The sequence below is a fragment of the Pyrgilauda ruficollis genome, unplaced genomic scaffold, assembly GCF_017590135.1.
Source record: "Pyrgilauda ruficollis isolate IOZ18807 unplaced genomic scaffold, ASM1759013v1 scaffold23, whole genome shotgun sequence".
NCBI classification, from domain to species: domain Eukaryota; kingdom Metazoa; phylum Chordata; class Aves; order Passeriformes; family Passeridae; genus Pyrgilauda; species Pyrgilauda ruficollis.
The window spans coordinates 2,457,922-2,470,919 of NW_024522539.1; the positions used below are offsets into that span (position 1 = coordinate 2,457,922).

The following is a 12,998-nucleotide window of genomic DNA, read 5'->3' on the forward strand; positions in this document are numbered from 1 at the left end:
ATTTTTGCCTGCTCAATATAGTACCCAAGTTACAAGGTAATGTGAAAGAACAGTAAAAATAAAATGCTGCAATTGCCCTGTAATGAGGCACTTAAAGTGTTTACAGTTGAGATTTGTACAAGCCAGGGAGTAAATGTGAAGTTAAAGGTCTCATAGCAATCTTAATTCAGCTGTTCGAATTCAGTATTTTGGGGTTTCATTGTAAGAAACTCTGAGTCCAGCAGCTCCTTTATTCTGTGCTGCCCCTGCTGCTGTGTGGGCTGGGAGAGGTAGCAGCCACCCCTGCCTCAGGTTGTGCAGAATTCAGCTGGATTCCTGTTTTCCCACTGCACAAACAAGGTAAGACAGGATGCAAAGAGGTGGCAGCATCAATCCAGCATTCTGCCTTCAGTTCCTTCCTCCACAAAGCACAGGACCCATCTCTGTTCAGCTGTTTCGTGGTGGTAGATGTAGTTGGGATCTTCACACATTGTCAAAAAGAGGGGGAAAAAGTCTGTTTGTAGTAGCACACAAATCTGCAGCTGAAACTTGTGTGTTAACTTCTGGAAGTATTGCTGAGTCTTAAGCAATACCAAAGCTGTGATATGGTGGACCTGATCTTTATTTGCTCTTTTAAACCACTTTTATTTCATGTTGAGGATGAACAGCCTGGAACAGCTGTGCTATCTGTTTTGATATCTGAGGCTTGATTTTTCCCAACAGTCACTGCACCAGCTTTGCCAGTTCTGCCAAATTATGAGGGGAATAGGAGAATTATGTTCTTCTTGCTTTTTGTTGATTTCAGTCTTTCCCTGTTACACCTCTGGAGCCTCACTGAGGAGACTAAGGGGATGCTTAGGAGAATTAAGATTACATTAATTTGTGTGTTTGTGTTGTTTATCCATTGGGTTTTGTAATTTATTAAGTAAATAAGGATAGGAAATCCTCCTAATACATCCTGCAAACCTGGATATTTCCTTCTCTTAGTCCTGGCTTTGGAAATACAGTTTTCAAGCAAGAGCTTTTGTACAGACAATACAATCAAAGCTTTGGCTCAGTTTCTTTTTATTAATTCCTCAGACTGCGGCAGCCAGAAATTCCACTTCAAAGCAGCTCCTGAATTTGTTTTGCAAAATGCAGCCACACAGCTTTTGTCAACCTCAAATTTGCCCCCCCCCCCCTTTTTTTTTCTTTGCTTAATATCATTAAAAATATGAGGGGATTTTTTTATTGAATATATCCAGGATCCAAGAAACAGCACTTTGAAAGAAACTTCACATTGGTACTTGCCAACTGTGTGGGCTTTCCCTTAATTATAAAGGATGCAGTTCCTGAAGTAATCATTCCTGATTTTCCTGTTTTGCACTAGCCCATTAAAACAAGATTGAACTACAGAAGTGATCCTTCCATAACAGGGAGGTGATTTGATTTCTTTACTGGGAGTATTTAATGCCTGAGATGCAGAAGAGCTTCAGTTTTTTAAGAATACCTTTATTTTTGACTGACTTTTAGCCTGTTCCAGAACAAGGATTCCAGTTTTTTCAATGCAAATGCTCCTGGCAGTGCTGGTCTATGGACAGGGATCTGGGAGGAGGCAGAGGTTTTTCACCCTAGGCTGGGCACAATGAGTCACCCACTGCTGGATTTCTCACTCCTGCTTGCTTGGTGCTGCCACAGGCTGTGAGGAGAAGCTCTGAGCTCAGCACTCAGCAATAGGAGGTTTAGGCTGGGCAGGGTTTTAAGTTAGAGCTGGTCCCAAATCAGGCCAAGCTTGACCTTTGCATCTGCTGCCCATTCTTTGAAAGCAGGGTTTGCAGGGGAGAAAACTTATGATGGTTTGTGCAAGTAAAAAACCACTTACTGCTGAAATCCAGCATCTTCAGCCTGATCCCAGCACTGGGACTGGTGGCCACAGCTGTCCCCTTGCTCCTGTCAGTGTTTGTAAGGAATTCCTCACCTCCCAGTGTCCCAGGAACCTGGTGATGAGGGCTGAAGGGAGGCAGGAAAGCAGCCCAACTATTTCACTGCTGCTGTTACGAAGATGGAGATCTCCAAGGTTTCCCAGGGAATGGGCTGATTTGCTGCAGTGAAAACATCCAGTTTAAGGGTAATGAAACTGCAGAATAGGAATAAGAATAGGCTGCTGCAGACAGATTTGCAATCTCATTGTTGGTTTTGTCAGAATCACTTGGGCAGTGTTCTTCAGGGATAGTCTGACCCTCATGGACCACTCCTGGTACAAATACAGGGATTACAGAAGGAAGAGTTTCAGAGAACCCACCTTTTGATGAATGTGTTTAGTGATTGTGAGGAAAGATTTCCCCTGAAATATGTGAACTCTGGATCAGACCTCAAATCCCAGAATTCCCTTATATTTTAAGATTAGGCATGTACTTATGAGCTTAGTTTAATAGTGCTATATTAACTAATTTAATAGGTAATCATATGGTGAGGCATCCATGTGTGGAAGAAAACCATCAATTAGTGAGATCCCAGGAATCCAATAAGAAAATATGCACTACTGGGCTTTTCTAAGGTTTAAATGTTTTGGGTGCATGTTCAGCCCCAGCCCATCTCACCACAAGGCAACTGTGAGTGCTCCTTCCACTGTGTCTTAAGACTGGCCTGTTTTTATTACAGTTTGAGATAGCTTGCAATGCACAGTCTAGTTTAAAAATATAGATATATTAGGAAGCAGAACTGTGTAACAAGGCTCTCCCTTGGTCTTCTATTGTCTGCAAGCCTTTCTGTCTGACCCAAAATGTCATGTTTCAAAGCCCAGCTTCATTAGGGTGGCGCCTGCAAGTTGCTGTTTAGGGTCTGTTAGCAGCCCCAGCATAAATCCCCGCTTCCAGGAGTTTCTAATTCAGCAGTAAAACATTGCTCTAGGCTGGAACTTGGCATATAAATCTCTCAGGAACAATTGTGATTTCTCCCTCCTTTATTTTTGCTTATACACACACACACACACGGTTCATTCAGGAGGTTTTTACTGCCCCCTTCCTGCATTTAAAAAGATTAAATGGCTTGGTTATTAATAGTTCAATTCTGACTACTGTGCTTGGCCAGTCAATGGATCTGTAGTGCTGCTAACCAGCTCTGTTTGATGGGTGCAGGTCACTGCTCCACAAACCTGCTCCAAGCTTAGTGGAAACAGCCCAGTGTGGACCAGCAATGGTTGTTGGGCCTTGGCTGTTAATTAACGTGGGTGTTAATTAAAGCTGTGCCCAGGTCTGGGGTGCTCTGGGCATGGTGTCCTGAGCCAGCTGCAGGCACAACTAAAACCCTGTGTTCCCTGGAAGAACATGGCAAGGGCTGAAGTGCTGCCTGACCTTGGCATGGTTTGATCTCAACTCGTGATCCTGTACAGAGATATTGCTGGGAGATCTTCTGGTGAGATAAAGATTTGGTTGAAATCATCCTCCAGCTCAACTGTTCCCTCACCAACACTATGTTTCAATGAAATCAGTTATTTCCTCATGTTTTTCCTGGTTTACAGAAAATTTTAGCATGGTAAAAGTAATTCAAGTTTACTATTCCTAGAAATTGTGGAAAAATTATGTGTTTCAGCCTTATGGAAAATGTTATAGTAACTTCTATTTTTCTTCAATGTTAGGATATTTTTATAGGATATAGAACATGTTTGTACTCTCAAGTCCTACAAATAAATAAGAGAGAACAGCAATTTCTAAATATATAACGTAGACTGCAAAAGTTAAAAAGGAGGCTTTTACATGAATGAAATACTTTAGTCAAAGTGAATTTTTTTTTCCTTCCAGAACTGATTTTAGACATTTGTTCCTGATCTAGGTTTTGGTCACAATTAAATCATGTAGTTTTCCACAACTGCCAGAAAAAGCTATGCACTGTATTTTTTTCCCCACTTGTTCCTGTGCACAGGTGTTTGCAAATTCAGGGTATATTTCCATTAGCATATTAGACAGCAGTAATTCATCAGTGCAGTGTCCTCATTACTATGGAATTGAGGCACTCCCTGGACCTTCTCATCTCTTTTCCACTCTTCCTCCCACTTTTATTTAATTTATAAAGGCAGCCCCAGGAAGATCAGTTCTCATTGTATGAATATGATAGATAATACATGAGTGTTGCAGATTTAACCAGGTGCTCAGCAGGGCAGTGTGAGTGACTGGAAGGAGGCAGCAGGTACCTCCCTGAGCAGATTTCAAAGGCCCTGTATTGCTTTATATCAGATCAAAATTTGGCTTTATTATTTTATCTTCTGCTGGGTTATAATCCCACCTCCTTGCTCTAAACCAAGAGGGTTTTAATTTCCTGTATGATTGAGAACACTGACTTTACTAGCTTCACACAAAAAGACTCAATATGGGCTTTTTCATGCATTTTCTCTTTAATACATGAGGAATAAATCAAATTCTCTCTTTATTTACTCAGCATGGCATACATACTAAAGACACTCAACAGCTGGTTCTGGTGGGAGAATATCTGGATGCCCATCAACTGCACCTGGGCAGATTTTGTGGACCGTGATGGCCTCGTGTTTCCCAAACCACATCAGTTGTACGCCACAATCCCGTACGCTTTTGTACTGCTGATCATCCGATTCTTCACTGAAAGGTAAGAAACACAAATGCCATTTGGTGCTAATGTTGGTCCTCATTAATGCTGAAAATGAGATATCTGGAGATCAATCGTATGTTTTATAAAGGAGAATTAGTTGGTGGTTTACTAGGGAGATCTAGTACAGATAACACAGCAGGTGAAAAATGGGAAAATGTTTTCATTATTAGGTATGTGTGGCTGTGGTCCAATCCAGAAGGGAAATATATCTATCCAGCTTTTCTGGAACAGCATTTGGATACTTCTGATTATCTCCTTTCACTAGAGATGCAATTCATTCTAAACCTTTTGGGTTTCCTTTTTCTCTTTCAGTGGAAGGATGGAGTTTGGTCTCAACCAAACCTCTCATTTGGTCCTGTACCAGGACATTCATGTGAGGCTGATAGACCCCAGGTGTCTCTCTTTGGCCAGGCTAAGCAGACTGGAGGGATCTCAAAGTTTCATGTGAACATTTTATACAGATCTAGTAAAGCTGTTTGCTTTTTTCCCCCCTCACTTTGGCACCAAAAAATGAATTGCTTCTGCAGCTGGAATCTTAGGGGACAGGCAGAGGTTGGCTCCACAGAGGAAAGCTACAATCATGTTAAGATTTGCAGTGTTTTGACTTATTTATTTGTACCTTTTTTGCTTTACTTTTTTTTCCTTTTTCCTCTAAAAGATGTGATTAGTAGGTTTTTATAATTATTTCAGGACAGAATGAGGAAATTTGCAATGTCGTAAGTTGGACAGACTTAAACCAGAAACAGATAAGATCATTCATGCTGGAAATGAGAAGTAATTTGGATCATATGTTCATAACCATTCCCAGTGTGTCTCACTGCAGTGCTGAGGGTAATTAGCCCACACATCTGGCTGCAGTGAGTCTGGGGAAAGCTGACCACTGCTCTGAGCAATGAGGAATCCGTGGCTGATACAGCAGGAGGGAGGGGTCTTTCCTGAACTCCCTGCCCAAGCAGGAAGGTGAAACCTTTGGAGCACTCTGCAGCGATTTGGGGTGGAAAAGGGAAGGGAAAGAGAATGCATCAGTCTCAGGGAATGGCTGTGTGCCACAGGCTGGATCCAGTGTGGATCAGTGCTGGTGGCCCAGTGAAGAAGGTGCCAGGTGACTTTGCCACTGGGAGGAAGTTGCCCAGCAGCAGTCCCTGAGCTCACATGGAGAGAGGATCTGGTCTCCCTTCACTCAACTCCAACACTCCTCTGATGGCCATGAAAGTGAGGATGTTTCCTTGAGTTTAACAGCATTTCATGGCCACAAACTGCATTCCTTGGGTCTTCTTTATTGTATAACAGCTGATAAATTGTGGTTCCTTCTTGGGATTAGCTAGGGGAGATCCCTTTTTCTCAGTGCACTGGCACATTCTATGGCAGATTAAACTGCATCCAATTTGTTTTCTTTGTATCCTGGCATGAGAACAGCCAAGGTCTTGTAACTGTGTTGTATTTCTAAAGCTTTTCATGCTGTGTCTTTTCAGATATGTTGCTATACCTTTAGCAAAAGCCTTGGGTATAAAGAATGTAAGACGTGTGAAGCCACAGCCTAATCCTGTGTTAGAGAGTTATTTCCGGGAGTGCTCAAGACAACCATCCCAAGTAAGGATTCTCATTCTTCCAAACTCGTTTTGCTTTTGGAAAATCCCACTCTTACTGTTTCAATCAGCTCTCAGCAATGACATCATGGGATGAGTTCCAGCTGATTGACAGATGACTTAATTTATTTGGGTTTTTGTTGCTGTTCTGCTGACAAGGATATATGGCATCCGAAACAGAAAATACGTTTAAGATGTTTAATTTTCTGGCATACTGTTCTAGGTTAGATTGTTAATAATATTTCCAGTGAATATTAGTGTTCCATCTTTAACTCACTCTGCCTGGAGAAAGCTTCAGCTGATGTCTGTTGTTGGAAAGCAGGATTGTATTTACTGCAGGAATGCTGGCATGGAAGCCTTTTGATCCGTTACGTTACTGCATACCTAATCCTGGTTTATGTGAGAAAGAAAAGCAATTTTTGGCTTGTTTTTAAAATTGAACAAGGAAAAAAGACTAGCCAATGCTTGTCACCTCCAAAATGAGGCCATTGATTTTTGCATGGGAGGCAGGTACTTTGCTGTGAGTGCTGCTTCAGGAAGTTCCCTTACCTGACTGCAGTTGCCAAACAATTGCAGCTTTCCTGCACTAGTTTTGAAAAGAAATATGTGCTTTCCAGTAATTAGGTATTTTGATAGTTATTGATAGTGGAACTTGGCATTCTATCCCTAATTCTGCTATTATTTTATTGTGTCTTTTGCCTGATAACATCAGGAATAAATGCATGGGTGTTCACACACGAGCTCCTCTCTCTCTGGGCAAGTATCCCGATCTCAGCTTCATTCCTTCCTTCTGCTTGAGTACAGCTGGACATTTGGTTTCTGAAAGGAAGCACAGCATTTTTAGACTCCTCAGAGCATGGGAAAGATTCAAGCTGCCTCCTTTAGGTGTCCAGCTTGGGGACCAGTGTGCCTGGGAACGCCTGGCTGGCAGCTGAGGGCATGTGGGCTCTGCTGTGTGGAAACAGAGTCACTATTCCTGCGTGGCAAGTGGAGAGCTGGGAGCCAGCAGGGTGGGCTGGACACAGTGGCTGTTTGCACTCCAGCCCTCCCTGGCAGCTCAGGTGCCTTTTCTCACATTCCAGAGGTCTCCCTGAGGGTAGGAGACTCCCTGGACTGGCCTCACCTCGGTGGAGGCAGCTGCTGCCACCCACTATTTGCATACTTCCCTTGGGAGGAAAGAACTTCCCCAGGGATGAGCCAAACTCTCCTGGCTCCTGAGGCAGCCCTGGGAGGTCATCCCACACTTCTGCACTTGGGGATGGAGGAGAGGGAGGAAGCCCACAGGCTGCTGCATGTGGAGCACTGAGCTCCCCAAAATGCATGAGTGTCACTGCCTTGTGCTGGGCACGTGCTGGCCTGGCCACCTTGGGAGCAGAGGGGATGCAGAGACCCCAGGTGTGGCACCCCCATGGCCACGTGCAGTTCTAGGCCCTGCTCCACCCCCAGTTTACTTCTGGTGTTGGAGGGGGGCACTCTGCACCTTGCTCAGGAGGATTGACTTGCTTTGGATTTGAGAACAGGGCTCAGATCACTTTAATTCCAGGCCACTTTTCATCTGTGAGACTCATAGATAAACAAATTTTTAATATTTATGATTAGGTAAGATATTAGGTGCCATGTCCATGTCTGTTCAAACATGTCACTTCCCCCTCCAGCCTAAGCTCTCATCTAACAATAAAAGTTGCATCTCTGAAACTCTCAGGAGTGACCAGAAAGGCAAGAGAAGAATTTGTGAGTCTGTTCATTTTGTGCCCGTATTATTTCAATAAAAATCCAGGGTTTCTGTGAGCATTACTCAAAAATACCCTCCCATGCATATTTAATATTGGTAATATTTTTAAATTAAGACCTTGCAAAGTGGGAAGCTGCACTGTGAACTACAAAATAAATGAAAGTGACATTGGAGAGCATCTGTTAACACTGTTCCATTTCTTGCAGTCAGAAATCAAAGGCCTTGCCAAAAAGTGCAACTGCACTGTCCATTTGGTGGAGAAATGGTTCAGGAGACGGCGAAACCTGGAGATCCCAACCGTGCTCCGGAAATTCCAGGAAGCTTTGTAAGGAAAGACAATGCTTTTGGTTATCATTGCTTTTGGAAAAAAGTGATTGAGGTCCCCCCTCTCCAGAAGGCTGGGTCTGCCTGATGGGAGGTTTGGTTTCTGAATGCACAAACAAGTTGAAATGATTTAGTAGCATTTCTCCAAATGATGGTTAAAAGTTTAGGTTAACTGTTTCTCCTGAGGAAAAAAAAAAAAAAACCACCTTAAAATATTTTACAGTTTCTTTGTGGAATAATGGATTTGTAGTACAAAGTGTAAGATGAAAACATGCAGAGAATAGGGAAATCTTTTTCTGTCTGCCAGTAAATCATAGGGGAACAACAATGTTTACCCTGGTGTGTTTGTACCCATGCTGTCATTTTGGGATGCTGTCATGTGTACCAAAGTCAGTTCAAGAGCAGGAATTGTGGCATTCAGACTGAAGGACAGGTGCTACAGCTTGATCATGGGATACTGTGTGAAACAGGAACTCAGACTCACTGCTGAGAGTGGGCCAGTGAGCAGCTTTGAGTGATAGTAATGAATATGTAAGAAGTTTCAAAACCTCCTGCATATGATTTTTCACTTATGTGTGAGAACTTCCTCATACCTAAACGCTTTAAGTGTGATCTAAAATCTCACACAAATTGCAAATCCCCAAATGGGCACAGCTCATCCCTTTTGGGTACTGACATTAACTGTACCAGTGTAAAGCATTTTCAAATGCTCTGTATTTGGCTTTTCATTAACATAATTACATTGGCAAAACTTCACCTGATTACAATATTGAACCTCTGTAACTGTAGATCAGCTTAAGGAATGGGGGTTAAAAGTACAGCCCAGAGCTCAAAGTTGAGTACTTTATCAAGATTATTTCCAGTGTTAATCAATGTGATGATGATTTAGTGGTATCCTCTGTCAGACATAAATCCAGATGATAGACAGAGGTGTGTCTCTTTGAAGTCTGAGCTGAGTAAACTCTCCTGACATGGTTTGTCTGCTCTTGTTTTGGGGATCAGTTCATTTGGTTTCACAAGTGACAATAAGATTTCCTGCTATTGCTAAAAGACCTGCCTGCTGTGTGTGTCTGTCTCCAGTAACACACAGCTAAAGACTGAAATTCCAGCTTGCTTGGCAGCTTGAGTGAGAATGAAGCAAACAGGTTTCTCTTATGCAATTTTGTGAACCTTGCTCTGCTCTTTGTCAGTGAATTTAATTGAATATAATTCTCTAGGCAAAAAAAAAAAAAAAAAAAAAAGAGGAACAGAGTTATTCCACTTAAGTAGTCAGTGTTATGAGCCTTATGAAATTTTTTGAAAGCCTGCAATCTCCAGGATCTTTTTTCTTAATCACAAGGAAAATCTGATGAGCCAGATCTAAACCATACTTATGCTATTAGTACTCCCTTAGTTAAGCAACCCTGGGGTTTGGAAAGCCCTTTGCATGAAACTTCACTGCCTTGTAAGATTTACTAGCCTTTAACTTCCCCTACCAAGTTATTTTTTGTTACATTCACTTCAAGAGAAAAGATTCCTGAAGTTAACCCAGAAAATCCTCTTGCATAGCTCTTGTTCAGTGCTCTCTCTGGTGGCCAGGATCAGAGTTTAAAAGGCACTTGAGTGAAATTTGGTGAATTTGGGTGCGTTTTACTTCAGGTTTTATTCACCAAATTCATAAAGATGCTGGGCTCAGTGCTAAATGAGGCAGTGCTCTGGCAGCCTTGCACACAGAATGAATTCATCTGAAGTGCTGTTTACTGCCAAATGCATTCAATATATATTTGTAGGGCTGGGGATTAATGGCACAGTCTTGTAGGTGCTCTGTGCTTTGAATCCTGTTCAGAAAACCCCACTTGCACTTTACAACCAACACAGAATCAATTCTGCCATATCCACTGACCACTCACACCTCCTTGTTTGGAATGGGAGGCATGAGGGCAGAAGCAGCTGCTGTGTAAAGTCTGTCCCATGCCAGTGTTGTGTTTTCCAGCATCTCTTGGTTAACTCTGAGCCAGGTATTCCTTGTGAGTTCCACTCTGCAATTTCCACCATGGACCTCTGTGCTTTTCCTGTTCATGCAGTGCTTGTTGTGTAGTGTTATTTTCAAATCATCTCAGGGAAGATAGTTTAAAGTTGAGAAGAAAACCAGTTGTTTATCACATGTGTATCAAGTGGCAATTTTATAATTATTTTCCTCACTTTTTTCTCAGGTGTGAGACACTTTATTTTGTCTCACCTCCAACATTCCACTTCCTCATTTTTGCTTGTTGTTTTTCTCATAAAACACTGTCTCAGCCTTTGAACATCTCAGTCTTTCTCCTGGAATATCAGCCTCCAGGGGATGTGGGGCTCAGAAAGTTGGGGCTGCTTTTACCACCCAGGTTCTCCTCCTCTTCTCTCTTCATTAATGTTTGCCAAAGACCCCATTCTCATTTTCTGCATCTCTCAATCCATTGGTACAGTGTTCTTGTGGTGCTTTGTCCTTCTCAGTGGGTTTGGGCTGTCTGGGAGCTGCTTGCTGCTCTCCTCTGGAATATTCTCGTTCTAGAAGAAGTTCTCAGCAGGTCTGGGGCCATGTGCCTGTCCCTGTGTCACAACCTCCCTTTGTCTTTGGAGTCCTGCACTGTTTCCTACTGGACTTGCAGAGCTGCTTGGGGGAAAGGTCAGGCTTGTTCCTGCCGAGGGGAAGAGTGGAAAGGAAGGAGTTTTCCATCACCGGTAGAGGTGGGAGTGGGAATGCTTGGGCTGAGGCTGCAGCCACACCCAGTCCTGGGGACAATACCTCCCACACGGGCTCCAGAGTCATCAGGAGCCGATTGCTGCCTCCAAATCACAGCACCCTGCTCCGACACCTAAAAGCAGCAGCACAATTCACTGAGATGCTCAAGAGCTTTTTCTCTTTGCTGACTTAGCAGGCTGATGGTGCAAAGCTGGAAGGTTTAGATGCCTTGCTGGATATCCATTTAATCTACAAAAAGCTTAGATCAGGCTAAATTCTGGCACACCTAGTCAAAGATGAGGTTATATAGTTAATTGAGACCTTGCAGCAAGATGTAAACTAACCCAGTAGATGCTAATAGTTCATAAGGCTCCCCTGTTGGCAGCAATTGGTGTTGAGAGAGATGAAGTGAATGAACCCAGGAAAAGGTTTGTGTTCTCAAACATTAATTTTTAGGGGATTTATTACACTTTTTGTGGTCATTCTCTTGATCAGTTCATGCCTGGCTGGAAAATTACTGCTATCATGACAATTAAAATATCTGAATCGTGATAACGTAAAAGAATTTCCTTATTTAGCAGTGAATCAAACCTTAAATATTTAAGTATTAATAATTCAAATACAGTTAATATGTGGCTATCCTTAACATTGAGTGTGAGGCCACATTTATGTGAAGATTGTCTGTGATATAATGGTTTACAGTAATTCTGGCTCAGGACAATACAAAATATAATAGTTTGTTCCTATTTTTCATTTCAATTTTGCAGCTGGCGATTTTCATTCTATCTGACATCCTCCATTGTTGGATTTATATTTCTGTATGATGTAAGTTAACTTTTTGAAAGATTGATACTCTATTTTAACAAAATAACTTCTAGATTTTCTTGAATCCCATTTCAAGACTGTGATTTCAATGGCTCTGTGGGATCAGATCTTTGCTGTATGTAATCTGGATGATGGGCTGCAATATGCACTGAGATTTAATTTTTAAGTTCAACTTTAGACCTTCTATGATAAAGGAATTTATGAGTAATCAGTATTTTTAAGGCAAGCTTGAAGAAGTCACGCAGATGGTTTTACGACATGCCTTGTTAACACCTACAAATGCATCACATGGCCATGTTTTCCTCAGAGGACACCATAAACCTTTTTTGGCAGGACTTTTGATGGTCACAGCTATTTATTGAGGTGTTGCTGCTGAGTCAGAAGTTGGGAATAACAGAGATTGGTGCTCGTACCTCTGTGAGCCCTGCCTGGGGTGTCATTAATGCTTCCCCGGAGCAGCGGAACAGATCCCGGCCTGTCTCTGCTCATCTGGCCTTCTCCCCAAACACTGCTTATCATCCTCATCCACTGCTGTGTGTGACTGGTAAACACAGCAAATTTAATCACTGTGGCAACATATCTTGAGTAATTGCAGTAATAAAACACACACCCACTGCTTTGGATGATGAAATTGTGAACTGGAAGGTTTCAGGTGTCCTGAAAAGAAGCCAAAAAGCTGGGAACAATATAATAAATCTGAGATGCAAGTTCCCTTTAGAAATTGGTGGAGAACAGTTATCAAGATTACAGCTTCTTAGCCTGCTCCACTTAGAGAGGCATTAAGTAGTGAAGATTTTGAGTTAAGGTGATAATTGTTGCTGAGCTGAGCAGTGTCTGACTGAGGTGTCTTCCCCAGAAACCCTGGTTTTACGACATATGGCAGACGTGGGTTGGTTATCCGTTTCAGGTGAGCTTTTTGGCGTCGGGCCACTGGCCTCCAGGCATTCCAGGTATTTCCCCATGGAAGGGGTAATCTACAGCAGCCTTTTCCCTCCACACGGGCACCACCTGAAGAGGTGTGGCACCAAATCCTCCTGCCTTTTTTTGGGAAGTGCTGCTGATTTTTGCAGGGCTTCCCTGGGATCTGCCTGTGCTGCAACTTCCCCCTCCAGCACCCACCCCCGGATACCAGTTACTCCCTGGAGATGTTATCAGTGTTCCCAGTGCAGAACCCCTGCACTGCTCCAGGCCCCAGGTGCTTCCAGGCACTCTTACTGAAATAACTCTGCCCCATCCCACTGCCTTCTTATTC

At 42.7% G+C, this 12,998-nt stretch overlaps 1 protein-coding gene across 1 annotated transcript in view; it reads left to right on the plus strand.

Annotated features, from left to right (window-relative positions):
• CERS3 (ceramide synthase 3) overlaps nt 1-12,998 on the plus strand; it is a 43,019-nt gene that overhangs the window by 9,724 nt on the left and 20,297 nt on the right. Inside the window, exons 2-6 of the mRNA XM_041469152.1 lie at nt 4,393-4,575; nt 6,051-6,168; nt 8,103-8,221; nt 11,689-11,746; nt 12,603-12,653. Of these exons, the coding sequence (XP_041325086.1) occupies nt 4,394-4,575; nt 6,051-6,168; nt 8,103-8,221; nt 11,689-11,746; nt 12,603-12,653 (528 nt within the window). The 5' untranslated portion in view covers nt 4,393. The remainder of the gene's footprint in view (nt 1-4,392; nt 4,576-6,050; nt 6,169-8,102; nt 8,222-11,688; nt 11,747-12,602; nt 12,654-12,998) is intronic.